This window comes from Phodopus roborovskii, unplaced genomic scaffold, assembly GCF_943737965.1.
Source record: "Phodopus roborovskii unplaced genomic scaffold, PHOROB, whole genome shotgun sequence".
NCBI classification, from domain to species: domain Eukaryota; kingdom Metazoa; phylum Chordata; class Mammalia; order Rodentia; family Cricetidae; genus Phodopus; species Phodopus roborovskii.
Genome location: NW_026125278.1, coordinates 17,960,063 through 17,972,960, shown reverse-complemented (window position 1 = coordinate 17,972,960; position 12,898 = coordinate 17,960,063). Strand labels below are relative to the sequence as shown.

Below are 12,898 nucleotides of genomic sequence, written 5' to 3'. Positions count from 1 at the left end.
CAAAAAATAAAAAAGATCTTTGTAAGAGAGAGAAACCAGGTGTCTAGAAAGATGGAATCAGTTCGTTCCATCTCATCAGTCATAAAAATGTGTTCAGTTTTCTTCCTCAGGCACCCTGCCCAGGGAGGGGATTATGGCTCAGCTTCAAAAGAAACAAGGGGATGCCTGTAGGCGGGGAGCAGCCTCTCCACAGCTCTCCCACAGATCTGTTCTGGCTCTCAGAGCCCCCGCTAGCCAGCTAAATGTCAGCTCAGTGCACCCCAGCATTCTCTCACCACACTGCCTCCATTGCCCCGGTGACTAAGCTGTTTCAACAGCTGTGTTATTGCTGGAGCCAAGCCAGTGTTACTCACACAGAGTATTTGCTTTGTCTTGTGAATGTGGAAAATTATTGCACTAAGGATTCAAAGTTCTTTTTGAAGATAAGGCCATCCTCTCTTGATCAGTCAGCCACATATTCCCTAAGATGAGCTCTGGGGGCAACAGGACAATACTCTGCTGATACCGGTTTCCTGAATGTGGACAGATTCATAACATTGCAAAGGAAGTGGAAGAGACATGTGCCTGTTTGAATGAGAGAAAAGGACAAAACAAATGTGACTATTGGTGGAGCCCAAAGATGTCAATTGCTACTTCCTAAATAAACATCACCCAAAAAAAAAAAAAAACAAAAAACCGATAAGTAGCGATAAGTAGTAGGTCTGCCTTTATACTCTGAACTCCAGGGGTGCTTCTCTCTTGTCTTTCTTTCTTTGTTGGTGTGTCAGCATCCCTTTATCTGTGTGTGTGGTTGAGCAGAGTATCCCTGAGCACCCCTTCTAGAGTCCCGTGCTACTCTCCCTTTCCATTGTTCACGATCATTTGTGTTCATATCAGTTCTGCAGCAAGTGGACTCTGATGGATCCTTGCTCATCTTCTTGACCACACCATATACCCAGACTTGTGCTTACTCCTTAGTAGGGGAGGTAAGTGCTGTATTATTCATTATTTAATAAATCAACTTCAACTCCCATATACAGAGGATGATAGGGAAAAAAGAAAATACTTCTGTAAGTGAAAACAATACCTTTTCTAATACATGTTGATTCTTGTCTCATCAGCCTTATTAGCCAGCCCTCCTTAAATTCTTCTTACAAGTGGCAGTAAGGCTCAATTTCTGATATTGAATTGATGTCAGACATGCATTTTCTTATAAAAGCAGTATAGTGTTTGAAAAAGAAAGAAAACAGTAATTCTTTAAAACTCATATGTAAATATTTCTATCTATACAAGGACCAGATACACACCAGAAACCTAGTTTTGCCAGACTCTAAAGCACAGCTATTTCTCACTATGTCGCTGAATTGCACAATAGAGAAATTAGGAAACTTGTTCCTTACACTAGGAAGGCCTCTATTCACAGTGCATAAGTCATTTTACATAATAAATTATGGTGTTGACACATATGATTACTGAAGTACTTTATTCTGATATTCCATGAAAGAAGAAATCTAAAACATTATCATCTCTTTAACTTCCTTCTACATTTAAGGAACTGGAGTAAAATCAAGATGACTATAAAGTCATTCATATCTTCAGTGCATTTTACAATTGCAAAGGAGAAGTAATGGATAAAAACTGGAATCCAATTAATATTGAGCAACAGTTAACAAATACAAAACATCAGAGTCTCAGACACATGGCCATTTGTGAAAACAAAACACCACTCTCATAATCATAAAAGGGAAAACAGATTCCACACACACTCCTCATACTGTATCTTTGCAGCTGGCAACAGAGCATAGAGAAAACAAAGTTCATGCAGACAAGCCACTGACTAGGACTGATCTGTTTCACAGGAAAGCTTTGTTTTTAGTTGCTCCACAGGCAAGGGTTGGAAAGGAAAATTTAGACCAGAACAAGCTCTTCTTTCCAACTCACCTTTTCTTCTTCCCCTCGAATGAGAGGGTTACAAATGAGAGCAGGCAGTAAGGAGGAAAATGATATGGCCGGAGGTTCCTGACCCTCAGACTCCTACCAACAGAGGAGCCTGAGAGGCAGCATTTAATTGTGTAAAAACCAGCCTGTCTCTCCTCTTATCTTCATCCTCTGTGATGAAAACCCACAATTACTGGCATGCTCTGGAATGCGAGTCACTCAGCCAGTAGTAACAGTGATGCTGTGTCTGTAGTTTAAAAGCAAAGGGAGTGGGATTTCACTTGCCTCTGAAGTCAGCCCAGTGTGAAGCTAGCCTAGCTCAGCTTGGTGACTTCTCCTATTAGAAAGTTCACAGGTACGTCCTATCAGACGTACCACTGAGTGAGAAATCCAGACAGAAAAGAAGAAATGCAGTCTCCAGTTACTGTCTAATTAAAGGACAAGCAGGTCTCTAATTTTGAATCTACATTTCAGTTCCACATTACATATGTAATTTTCAATTTTTTCCATAAGGATTAAACTCCCGATATCTTAGTTAAAAAGGTCTTATTGGTAACTCACTGAAAAGCCCTGCCATCTTTCAGGAATGTATCTTTTATCTCCAATAGAGATATGTTTCTATAGCTGTATAGATGGGTTACTACTCTTTGCAGTGTGGCATTTTTATCTATTTATCATCTATCAATCTATCTATCTATCTATCATTATCTAGCATCTGTCTAATCTGTCTATCCATCTATCATCTATTTTATGTGCATTGCCTTTTTTTTTTTTTTGCTTTGGGTGTTGGGTGTCCTGGAACTGGAGTCACAGACAGCTGTGACTGCCATATGGGTTCTTGGAATTGAACCCAGGTCCTCTGGAAGAGCAATCAGTGCTCTTAACCACTGATTTAACCACTTAGCAATCTCCCTCACCCCTAAAAAGTTTTTTTAAGGAGTGATGGATGTTTGAGACAAAGTTCTCTGTGTAACAGCCCTGGCCGACCTGGAACAGCTTCAATAGACCAGGGTGGCCTTGAACTCACAGAGATCTATCTGCCTTACAAGTGCTGGGTGGGACTAAAAGCATGTGGTGCTACTTAGCTGAGGGTGCTATTTTTAAATATTTTATTAATTCTTTAGAAACATTATACAATGCATTTTGATCATACTCCCCTAAATCCTTCCATATCCACCCTTCCATCCTCACGTTCATACCCAATCAACTTTGAGTTTTCTCCTTCTTCACCTTGAGTTCAGCTTGTGTTGTCCAACTACTTTTGGGATGTGACCTACCCTATATATACGTCCACCTAGTGGGGGTCAATCATTAAAGAAAGATGATGATGATGTGTGTACGTGTAGGTGCAGGTATATCCCTCCCCGTTCTATCCATCCACCTCCTCTCTGTCTCTGTCTCTGTCTCTGTCTCTGTCTCTCTCTCTCTCTCTCTCTCACACACACACACACACACACGCACATACACAAGCCTCCCTGTCCCCCAAAGCAGTGATCAAATGTACATAGCTCCTCAAATAGTGGTATAATCTTGTGCTCGCCTCCTACACTCTATGCTGGAATAATGCCTGGCTTGAGCTTGTGTAATTCTTATGTATGCTATCAAAACAGCTGTGAGTTCTGCCCTGTTGAATTCAGAAAACACTGCTTTCTTGAAGTCATCCTCTGCTCCTGGCTTTTACAATCCTTCTGCCCCATCTTCCATGAAATTCTGAGTCTTTAGGGGAGATACATGGTATGTACATCTCTTTTTGGACTGAGCTTTCCACGGTCTTTTATTCACTACATGTTGACCCACTAGGAGTCTCTGTATTGTCACCTAGTTAAAAAAGAAGCCTCTCTGAAGAGGGGAGATGCACTGTGTTAATAGAAATAGCAACATGTCATTAGGAGTCATCAGTCATCACTTCATGGTAGAAAAATATGGGTCATAGTTCTGATTTCCTGCAAATCAAGTGACTTTTTAAAAAATTAATTCTATAACTTTATTTTGTAGACCTTAAAACCTTAGTTACTGGTAATGACTTCAAAGTGAAGAGTAGAGATTTAACCTTGAACATCAAGGGTTGAACATACATAAGAGATGCATAATAAGTATTTTTTCCCCCTCAAATTCAGTTCCTTTGAGTTTTTCTTTCATCCAGAAAGGTTTCCATTGCTAATTCATACCCTGTTCTTCCTGTTACAGTTTTCTGTTCCCAGAGATTATCTCTCACACACTTCTTCTCCCACTGGAATTACTACTATTTAAAAACACCAGAATTTACATGTTAATATGTCTATAGTTAAATACAACCAATTCATGTACTTTCATCCTAAGGATGCTGAGAATTTCTCATGCTTCATATTTTATAGCATTCTCTAAAGACCTAATGGTTTAGCTGATGATCAACAAACAGTTTGGTACTCAAGGTACACATATACTTAAATTTGAGGTTCCTATCTTAGGATTTATAAACCTCCGATTTCCATGAATAAATTTCAGGGCTTGAATTGAAATATGAACACTAAGTATATGAATAGGCCCAAGCATGTTAACCTCCCAACTCCTTGACTTAGTTCTGAATGTCCCAAAACACAAGGAAGGCCTGTAGCCAGCATGTACACTTGGCCCTACCATGTGTGTTTCTGGGCTTCCAAATTCTTCACAGAGATCAAATCCCTCTCAATTCAAGTTCAATAATAATGATTGCATTTGTTTTTGTTTTTTGTTTTTTCAAGACAGAGTCTTACTCTTGCTGTTCTGGAATTCCCTATCTAGACCAGGCTGGCCTTGAATCCACAGAGCTCCATCTGCCTCTGCCTCTCAAGTACTAGGATTAATAGCATATGCGAGTACATACACAAGTACATACACTCTTTATTGAGCATTTGAACATAGTAAAAGTTCCACATGAATTACAATAGTTTAATTCTAATGGTTCTATAGAAGTAGTACTAGTATCTTTATTGTATATCAAAGACATGAGAGTTTTTAACACTTACTTGACAAAAGTCAAATAATAGGTTTAAACACTCCAGCCTGAAAATATTAAACTCAGGGATATGCACTGCACTAATCCCTCAAGAACTCCTACTTCATTAATCTATGGTACTGATTTCACCATAGTTGTGTAGAGACACAAAGAAAAATATAAAGTCACTTGGGATTCAGAATTCAACCTTACAGTATAAAAATACAAGGGCAGTTAGAGTTTTTTAAAATTATATAATGAAGGACAAGAACTTATCTTTTTACTTAAACTCTAAGCAAGATATCACCACATGAAATGTTAATAAATAATGACTTAGTGAATGAGTGAATGAATAAATAAAGTTGGAACCTTCAAGAGCTAGACTGTTCTGTTAAAGCTGTACCATCATAATATAAAAACTCTGGGACTGTATATATACTAACCTAAAATCTGTTTCCTGTATTGGTGATATATATGCATATGTATACACAAACAAAAGTGTTGAAATACTTAGTTCTAAACGGGATGTCTCTATCAATTCTCTCCCCTCAAAGCTGAGGGAACACTGAGGAAGAAGAGGCAGAAAGAGTTCAAGAACCAGAGGGAATGGAGAATCCCAGGTTAAAAGGATCCTCTAAATCAACTGAGCAGATCTCATATGAACTCAGAGGCTGAAGCAGCAAGCATGGGCTTCCCACTGAATATTTTTACTGGATCTTTGAGTGTGTAAAAAAGGGGTGTTACACCCAAGTTGTGAAGATTCCCAGAGACCACCAGGGAGACAGACCCAATGAACTGTAAAAGCAATGGTTATTGTGCATCCAGCTATGACAGGGACCTTGGATAGCTGGCTGACACAGCAGCCACCAGAGGAAGTGAATTCACTGTCTACTGCAGGGAATTTTAAAGGCAAAAATCACAGGATTACATCAGTAGGTATGGGTTGGTTTCTGATTGGTTGACATTTGGGGAACAATTAGGGGAATTTCTCAGAGTCAAGGCAACTCTGTTAGCATTTTTGATTGGTTGGCTGCAGATGGGAACATTTGGTGGCTTCTATGGCTTTGTCTGTTACTTGCAGGTAGCCTGTTCTCATTGCTTGGTGCTGGGAGGGAGCATTCTGTAGTTTCTATGGCTTTTGTCTGTCTCTTGGGGATGTTTTCTTATCAAAAACAGTATCCAGGTACTTACTAAATCTAAGAGGAAGGTTGTCTTGGAGTTTTTGCTCACAGCACAAGAACTAGAGGCTAGGGGGACTGGATTTATTTTAAAGGTTTTTATACAACCTTTACATTTATATAGTTCTCTCTAGTATGAACAGAAACTTAAGACTTAGTCACATTTATAGAATTTCTCCCCAGTGTGAATTATTAGAAGTAAAGCCTTTGAGTTTAGTTTACCCCTTTCAGGGGGTCTCTGATTCATATGCCTTCTCTTGGGCTCTTTATCTTATATTACCTACAACTTTCACTTTATAAAACCAGCAGAATTCCTAACTACATTCTAAATGTTTATCTTTATACCCACAAATTAGTCCTTACTCTTTATCTTAGAGTTTTATCTCCATGAACAGAGACCATGATCATAGCAACCATAGTAAAAGAAATCATTTCACTGTAGCTGCCTTAAAGTTTCAGAGATTTAGTCTATTATCATCATGATGAGAAGCATGGCAGCATGCAGGCAGACATGGTGCTGGAGAAGGAACTAAGAGTTCTACATCTTTATTCACAGGCAGAAGTAGAAATTGAAACACACTTTCTCCAATAAGGTCATACCTAATAATGCAGCTTCCTATGAACCAAGCATTCAAACACACAAGTCTATGGGAGCCATACTTATTCAAACCACTACATTTTACTCCCTGTCCTTCATAGGCTTGTAGCCATAAAATAATGAAAAATATATTTAGTTCAACTTCAAAGTTCCTCATAGTCTTTCAAATCTCAACAATGTTTAAAATTCCAAGGTTCACAGTCTTTTCTGAGATTCATGCAATCTCTTAACTATCCCACAAAATCAAAATAAAAAACAGATCACATAGTTCCAACATATAATGGCACGAAATATACATTACAACTCCAAAGGGCAAGGAAGGGAGCACAGTGAGGAAATACTGGACCAAACAAGATGCAAAACCAGCTGGCCAACCTCTAAACTTCACACCTCAATTCTGATATCAAAGTACTCTTCTCCAATGCCACTCAGCTTTGTTGACTACAACAAACTTCTTTCTCTTGGGCTAGCTTCATTCCCTGTATGCAGCTTTCCTTGGAAAGTCTTCTACAAAAAAGCATCTCCAACATCTTGGGGTCTCCAAGGCAATGCAGGCATCACCTTTACAGCTTCATGCAATGCCCTCACTAGGCCTCCATTCAGGGATACCAATAACACATGCCTGGCCTTGGTGGCTTTTCTTCATCCAGGAGGTAGATTCTATAATCCATTTCTTCTATCCTTAACTCCACAGCCAGAACCACATGGCAAACTGCCAAGTTCTGCTTCTTGTTGGAGCTGGAGAATGGTTCCCTCTTTCAATTATACATTCACTGACTTTCTATTTTCAAATGGTTTCTTTCATTGCCTAAGCTTGGCTGTTCTGAAACTTGATCTGTAGACCAGGATGGCCTCAAATTCAGAGATCCACCAGCCTCTGTTTTCTAAGTACTGGAATTAATTCCTTTTTACAAGTTGGAAGCTAAGTTGTATGGGATCTTGCCCTGAGGTCACCACTCCCTTTATTCCATTTCTTAATTCTGTTTATCTCCTTGAACACAGGACTTAGCTCCATTCCACTTCCTGGTGCCCCCTTTTTATTCAATCTGTACAGTTTGTATTTTTTCTTTCTTAGCTTGCTCCTTTTCATTAGAGTAACCACTAACACAGATCTTCATTATAGATCTTCATTAGAGTAACCACTAATAATTACAGTTATATATAGCTGTTTTGAGATTTCTTCTGTCCACATTAACTCAAATCTCTTCACTTTAGCTTCAGGCAGACTCTTCAGACAAGGGCAAAAGCAGCCACATTCTTCACCAAAATATCAAAAGAATGCTCTCTAACCCACATATTAATATTCTTCTTCTTTAAAACTGCTTGAGCCAGGCCCCCACAGTTCAAATCATTCTCAGCACACTGTCTTTCATGTTCCTACTAGTATGGCCCATTAAGTCCCTGATTAAAGCATCACTGCTCTCCTAATCCAAACTCCCAAAGTCCATATTTCTCCAAACATACCCCAGTCACCAATACCAACTTCTGTCTTAGTTAGGGTTTTATTGCTGTGAAGAGAGACCATGATCACAGCAACTCTTATAATAGAAAATATTAGATCACAGCAATTCTTATTAATAGAAAACTGGGTTACAGTTTTGGGGGTTAAATCTATTATTGTCATGATGATAAACATGGCAGCATACATGTAGACATGTTGCTGTGAAAGGAGCTGAGAGTTCTACATCTTTATCGATAGGCAGCAGACTGAAATACATTTCCTCCAACAAGGCCATACCTACTTCAATAGGGATCCCCTCCCTATAGGCGAAGTATTCAAATACATAAGTCTATGGAGACCATGCCTACTCAAACCACCACACCGTTCATCACAGAAACTTTTCTGCAACAGATGAACAATATTACAGAAAACCACAAATGTTCAAAATGTAGAGAACAAGAGAGATCTCATGGTTCCCAGTCCCAACTGACACATCTGCAACACAATTGCAGAAAATGGGACAGAAAGATGGAAAAACTCAGAGGATTGGGATTTTGCTGTGAAATTGCATCTCCTAGTAATGCCAAAGAAGCTATACTCATGAAATACCACCAAAATGGCTGCCTAAATGAAATCTCAACAATGAACACACTAATATAGAAGAGCAGAAAGTTACAGAGTTTCAATGTTAGACAAAGAACTATAAGCAACTGGGGAATGTTGAGACTGGGAGAAATTATCTTCACCAGGAATGAGTCTTTCAATTGGTTATCCAGTACCAAATTATTGGCCCTGAGACTGTACACATGCAGATATATTATACAGGTTGAGGCAGTTGTATTCATGTATTCACCTAACAATATTCTATAAATTGAGTGGAATAAAATTTAGGAACATACTATCAACTTCTAAAACTTCACATACATTTACCAGATGCTGTGATTTATTTTATTAAATAACTTTAATGCTGAAATGAAACCAATTATAGGTCAACCATTTTACACAAAAGTCAGAGTATCAAAATGATTCAGTTTTTCTTATAATCTGATAAACAGATCCATGCTCTAAAAACCTAAGTATTGCACCAAACAGTAGCTGCTATGGCAACAAGCTATTATTCCTAGCAATACATCACCTTTCAGTCAGTTGTAAACATCTCAGCCATAATTCAATCATGCAAGCAATATTTAAGTAGCTATAACTAGAATTAATGTCACTGGTAACTGAAATATTCCTTAAATAACAAAAGTGTTGTCTTAGAGTGGAAAGGGGGCAAACACCTCCATCAGTTATTTGATATCCTGTTTTTGTCACAGAATGATCTGATCTAAGAGACATTTTCATTCATAGTTTCCTACTCACAAAGCTACAGTTTAACAAATATAAACATGATCACAATCAGGGAGCCAATCTATCAAGGAGCCAAAGAAAATAATTCACTTGTGCTAGGCTGTCAAAGTAGACATTGCTCAGCCAATAATGGGTTCAGAGAAGATAAACTGTATTTACGAAGGAAATGAGAAAACATCTGGGAAGGCTCTAGGGCATGTAACAACTGGAATGTCTTAAAGAATGACTAGGTTTTCAACAAGATGCCTTTCATCTATAACAGAAAGTGAGAATGGTAAAAGAAGAGGAGATGGGGCTTAAGGTATGGTTCAGTGGTAGACCATTTGTCCAGTATGCTAGCACTTAAAAAGAAAAAAAAAATCATTATGTGCAAATGTGTTGATGGAAGCAATCTCTGGATGCGTTCACAGAGTATGAGATTGTTTGACAATGCAGGTAATATATGCATGTCAAGTATAATAAATAAAGCTGTATTGGGTGGTGATGGAATCCCAGCACTTCATAGTCAGGTGGATCTCTTGAGTTCCAGGTCAGCTTGGTCTACAGAGACAATTCCAGATAGCCAAAGCTACTGGAGGGAAGGAAGAAAGTGAGGGAGGAAGGGAGGGAGGAAGGAAAGAAGGAAAGAAGCTTCAAAAAAGCTATAGAACACAATGGAGAGAACTCTGAATTGACAGGCTTTATTTGTTCGTCATTAAAGATGTTTCACACAGGGAAAAGATTAAGATTAAATGATAAAACCAGGCATTGGTGGCATACACCTTCAATCCCAGCACTCAGGAGGCAGAGGCAGGCGGATCTCTGTGAGTTCAAGGCCAGCCTGGTTTACAGAGCTAGTTCCAGGACAGGCTCCAAAGCAATACAGAGAATCCCTATCTCGAAAAACAAAACAAAACAAAACAAACAAACAAACAAAAAACATGAAAAACAACAACAACAAAAAAAAAACAAGAGAGAGAGAGCATGCGAGAGAGATTAAATGATAAAATTATTTTGTAAGAACTTAATTCCACTACAAGGTGTAGGTAGGAAGGAAGGAAGGAAAGAAAAGAAGGAGGGAGAGAAAGAGGGAGGGGATGGGCTAAAATTCAGGAATATGACTTTTATTTTTTTTATTTTGAAATAATTGATTATTCTTCAAAATTATTTGGTTGAATAGATATTTTTATTCAATTTTTGCACATAAAAGTGGTTCAGAGAAGTTTTATAAATTGTTTAACATTATAGAACTTTGAATAAAGGATGCCAGAGGGCAGTTCAATAACTCAGCAGATAAAAGGACTTGCTGCATGTAATGGTTTGAATGAGAACTGCCAGCATAGGCTCCTATGTTTGAATGCCTGGTCCCCAGTTAGTGGAATTGTTTGAAAAGTATTAGGAGGTGTGGCCTTATCACAATAGATGTTGTTTTGTTAAAGGAGTTATGTCCTTAGGGATGAGTTTTGATGGTTCAAAGGCCCATGCAAGGCCAGTATCTCTCTATCTGCCTGCTGTTGGCAGATCAGGATGGATGTGAACTTTCAACTATTGCTCCAGCCCCATGTCTGTCTAGTTCCCATCATGGTGATCATGGCCTGACTTTCTAAAACTGTAAGGAAAACCTCAATTTAAACTGTGCTTTGAGACAGGGTTTCTGTGTAGCTGTGGCTATCCTAGAACTCATTCTGTAGACTAGGCTAGCCTTTATTTAACTCAAGTGATTCACTTGCCTCTGCTTCCCAGATGCTGGGATTAAAGGCTTGTGCAACCATGCCCAACTTAAATGCTTTTTTTAGAGAATTGCCTTAGTCATAGTGTCTCTTCACAGCAATAGAACAGTAACTGAAAAACTGCATATGCCTGATGTTCTAGCCCCAGAACCCCACAGGGGAAGGGGAGAAATATCAGTTAAAAATTGTTCTCTAACCTCCACAGAAGTCTTTGCATGCATATACACATGAGTTTTTAGTTCAGGAACTTAAATCTGTCTCAGGAACACTCTCAAACCAATTCTCATAAGCATTCTATTATATTAACATATCAGCTGGGCATAAACATTAAAACAGGGGACAATGAAATGGATCAACAGGTCTGACTGTGGACAATCTCTCCATAAGCCAAGTGATCTAGATGTAAAATGCAATACTACAGATACTTTTCTTAAGGAATTTGGAGAGATTAAATGAGTTGATTCAGATGAAGGGCTCAGAAAGTGCACAGGAAGCAGCAAGCAGCTAATCATCATTCACACTAGTAGGAAGGAAATTCCCACAAGTAGTCAAAGCAGTTAGGGTACTTACTGATTTGGTTGTTCAGCTTGAAAGCAATGTCTAGCTGCAGGATAAACAGCATAAACTGGAACCATGGGCTCATCTCCATAGAAGGGAGGGGAATGTGTACAGAAAACACAATGTCATTGGCTTCAATTTCCCTTGGAATTGCTTCTTCAATGTCTCTGATCTTTTCACACTTGTTGGGTCCCCAAGGCACCAGCCATCTTGTTTTATGGTGATTCTTACGGACATCCACACATTTTATTGACAGGTAGGGCACTGCTGTGGTGGGTGCTGGAGCTGAAAAGAAAATGTTTTCCTGTTTTAGAAAAGAATCCATTGAAATGGCTACTTCTAGTAATAACCTTTTCAGTTGTGCCTTCCTTCCTGTACAGTGCCCACTATAGTTGGGAAACAATTGTTCTCTGAGATCCTCCAAATCCACATGAGGACCCTCCTGTCATCTGCAGGGGGCCAGGGAAGTATTCCCCACAAGCATCCTCATCTTATTTCCAGTTAATTACAATCCACACTTGTAAGCAATCTAAATCAGCTACAGCCTCCATTCAAATCTTTGTCACAAATTTCCAGTAAGTTGGCCTTGATGCAGGAGGGTGGAGCTTGGTTAAGCCTCAACTTGATATGCCATACTTTGTTGACTCCCATGGGAGGCCTTACATTTCTGAGGAGTGGATGGGGGAGGAAAGAATGGAGGGGGTGAAGAGAGCTGGAGGAGAGCAAGGAGGGGGAAACTCTGGTTAATATGTAAAATAAATTTAAAAAAATTCCAATGTGCCCTAAGAGCTAGGGAACTGAGTGAAAGCACTGCAGAGACCAGTGGCTGAATTCAAATGCCAGGTCCGAGACCTGGTTGACAACTTCAGTTTGTTTCATCTGTGCTAGCTTCAGGACCCTCATCTAAGAAACTAGTTGGCTATCTACTATGGAACTATGTTGACCTTAAAAATCCCACTCCCTGTCTGAAGATGGATATTCAAAGATTGATACTCCTAAAACAAACTAAAATATTACTCATGTTTATCAGGAGAGAAAATAAAAATTGAAATATATACTATGGCTATGGATGCAATCTTTTGTTATGAAACAATTAAAAGTATAATAGTAAAATTGCAAAATATAGTTTGAAATTTAAAATATTTGCCTAAAATCCACCTAGAGGAATGTACTGTTAAAGACATCAAAACATTA

The 12,898-nt window shown here is 38.8% G+C and overlaps 1 protein-coding gene across 2 annotated transcripts in view; it reads right to left on the bottom strand.

Moving 5' to 3' along the window:
• The window catches only part of Wls (Wnt ligand secretion mediator), a 93,683-nt gene that overhangs the window by 48,309 nt on the left and 32,476 nt on the right, over positions 1-12,898 (bottom strand). For both annotated transcript variants that reach the window (XM_051195819.1, XM_051195828.1), the window contains exon 2: positions 11,717-11,989. In XM_051195819.1, the coding sequence (XP_051051776.1) occupies positions 11,717-11,989 (273 nt within the window). The remainder of the gene's footprint in view (positions 1-11,716; positions 11,990-12,898) is intronic.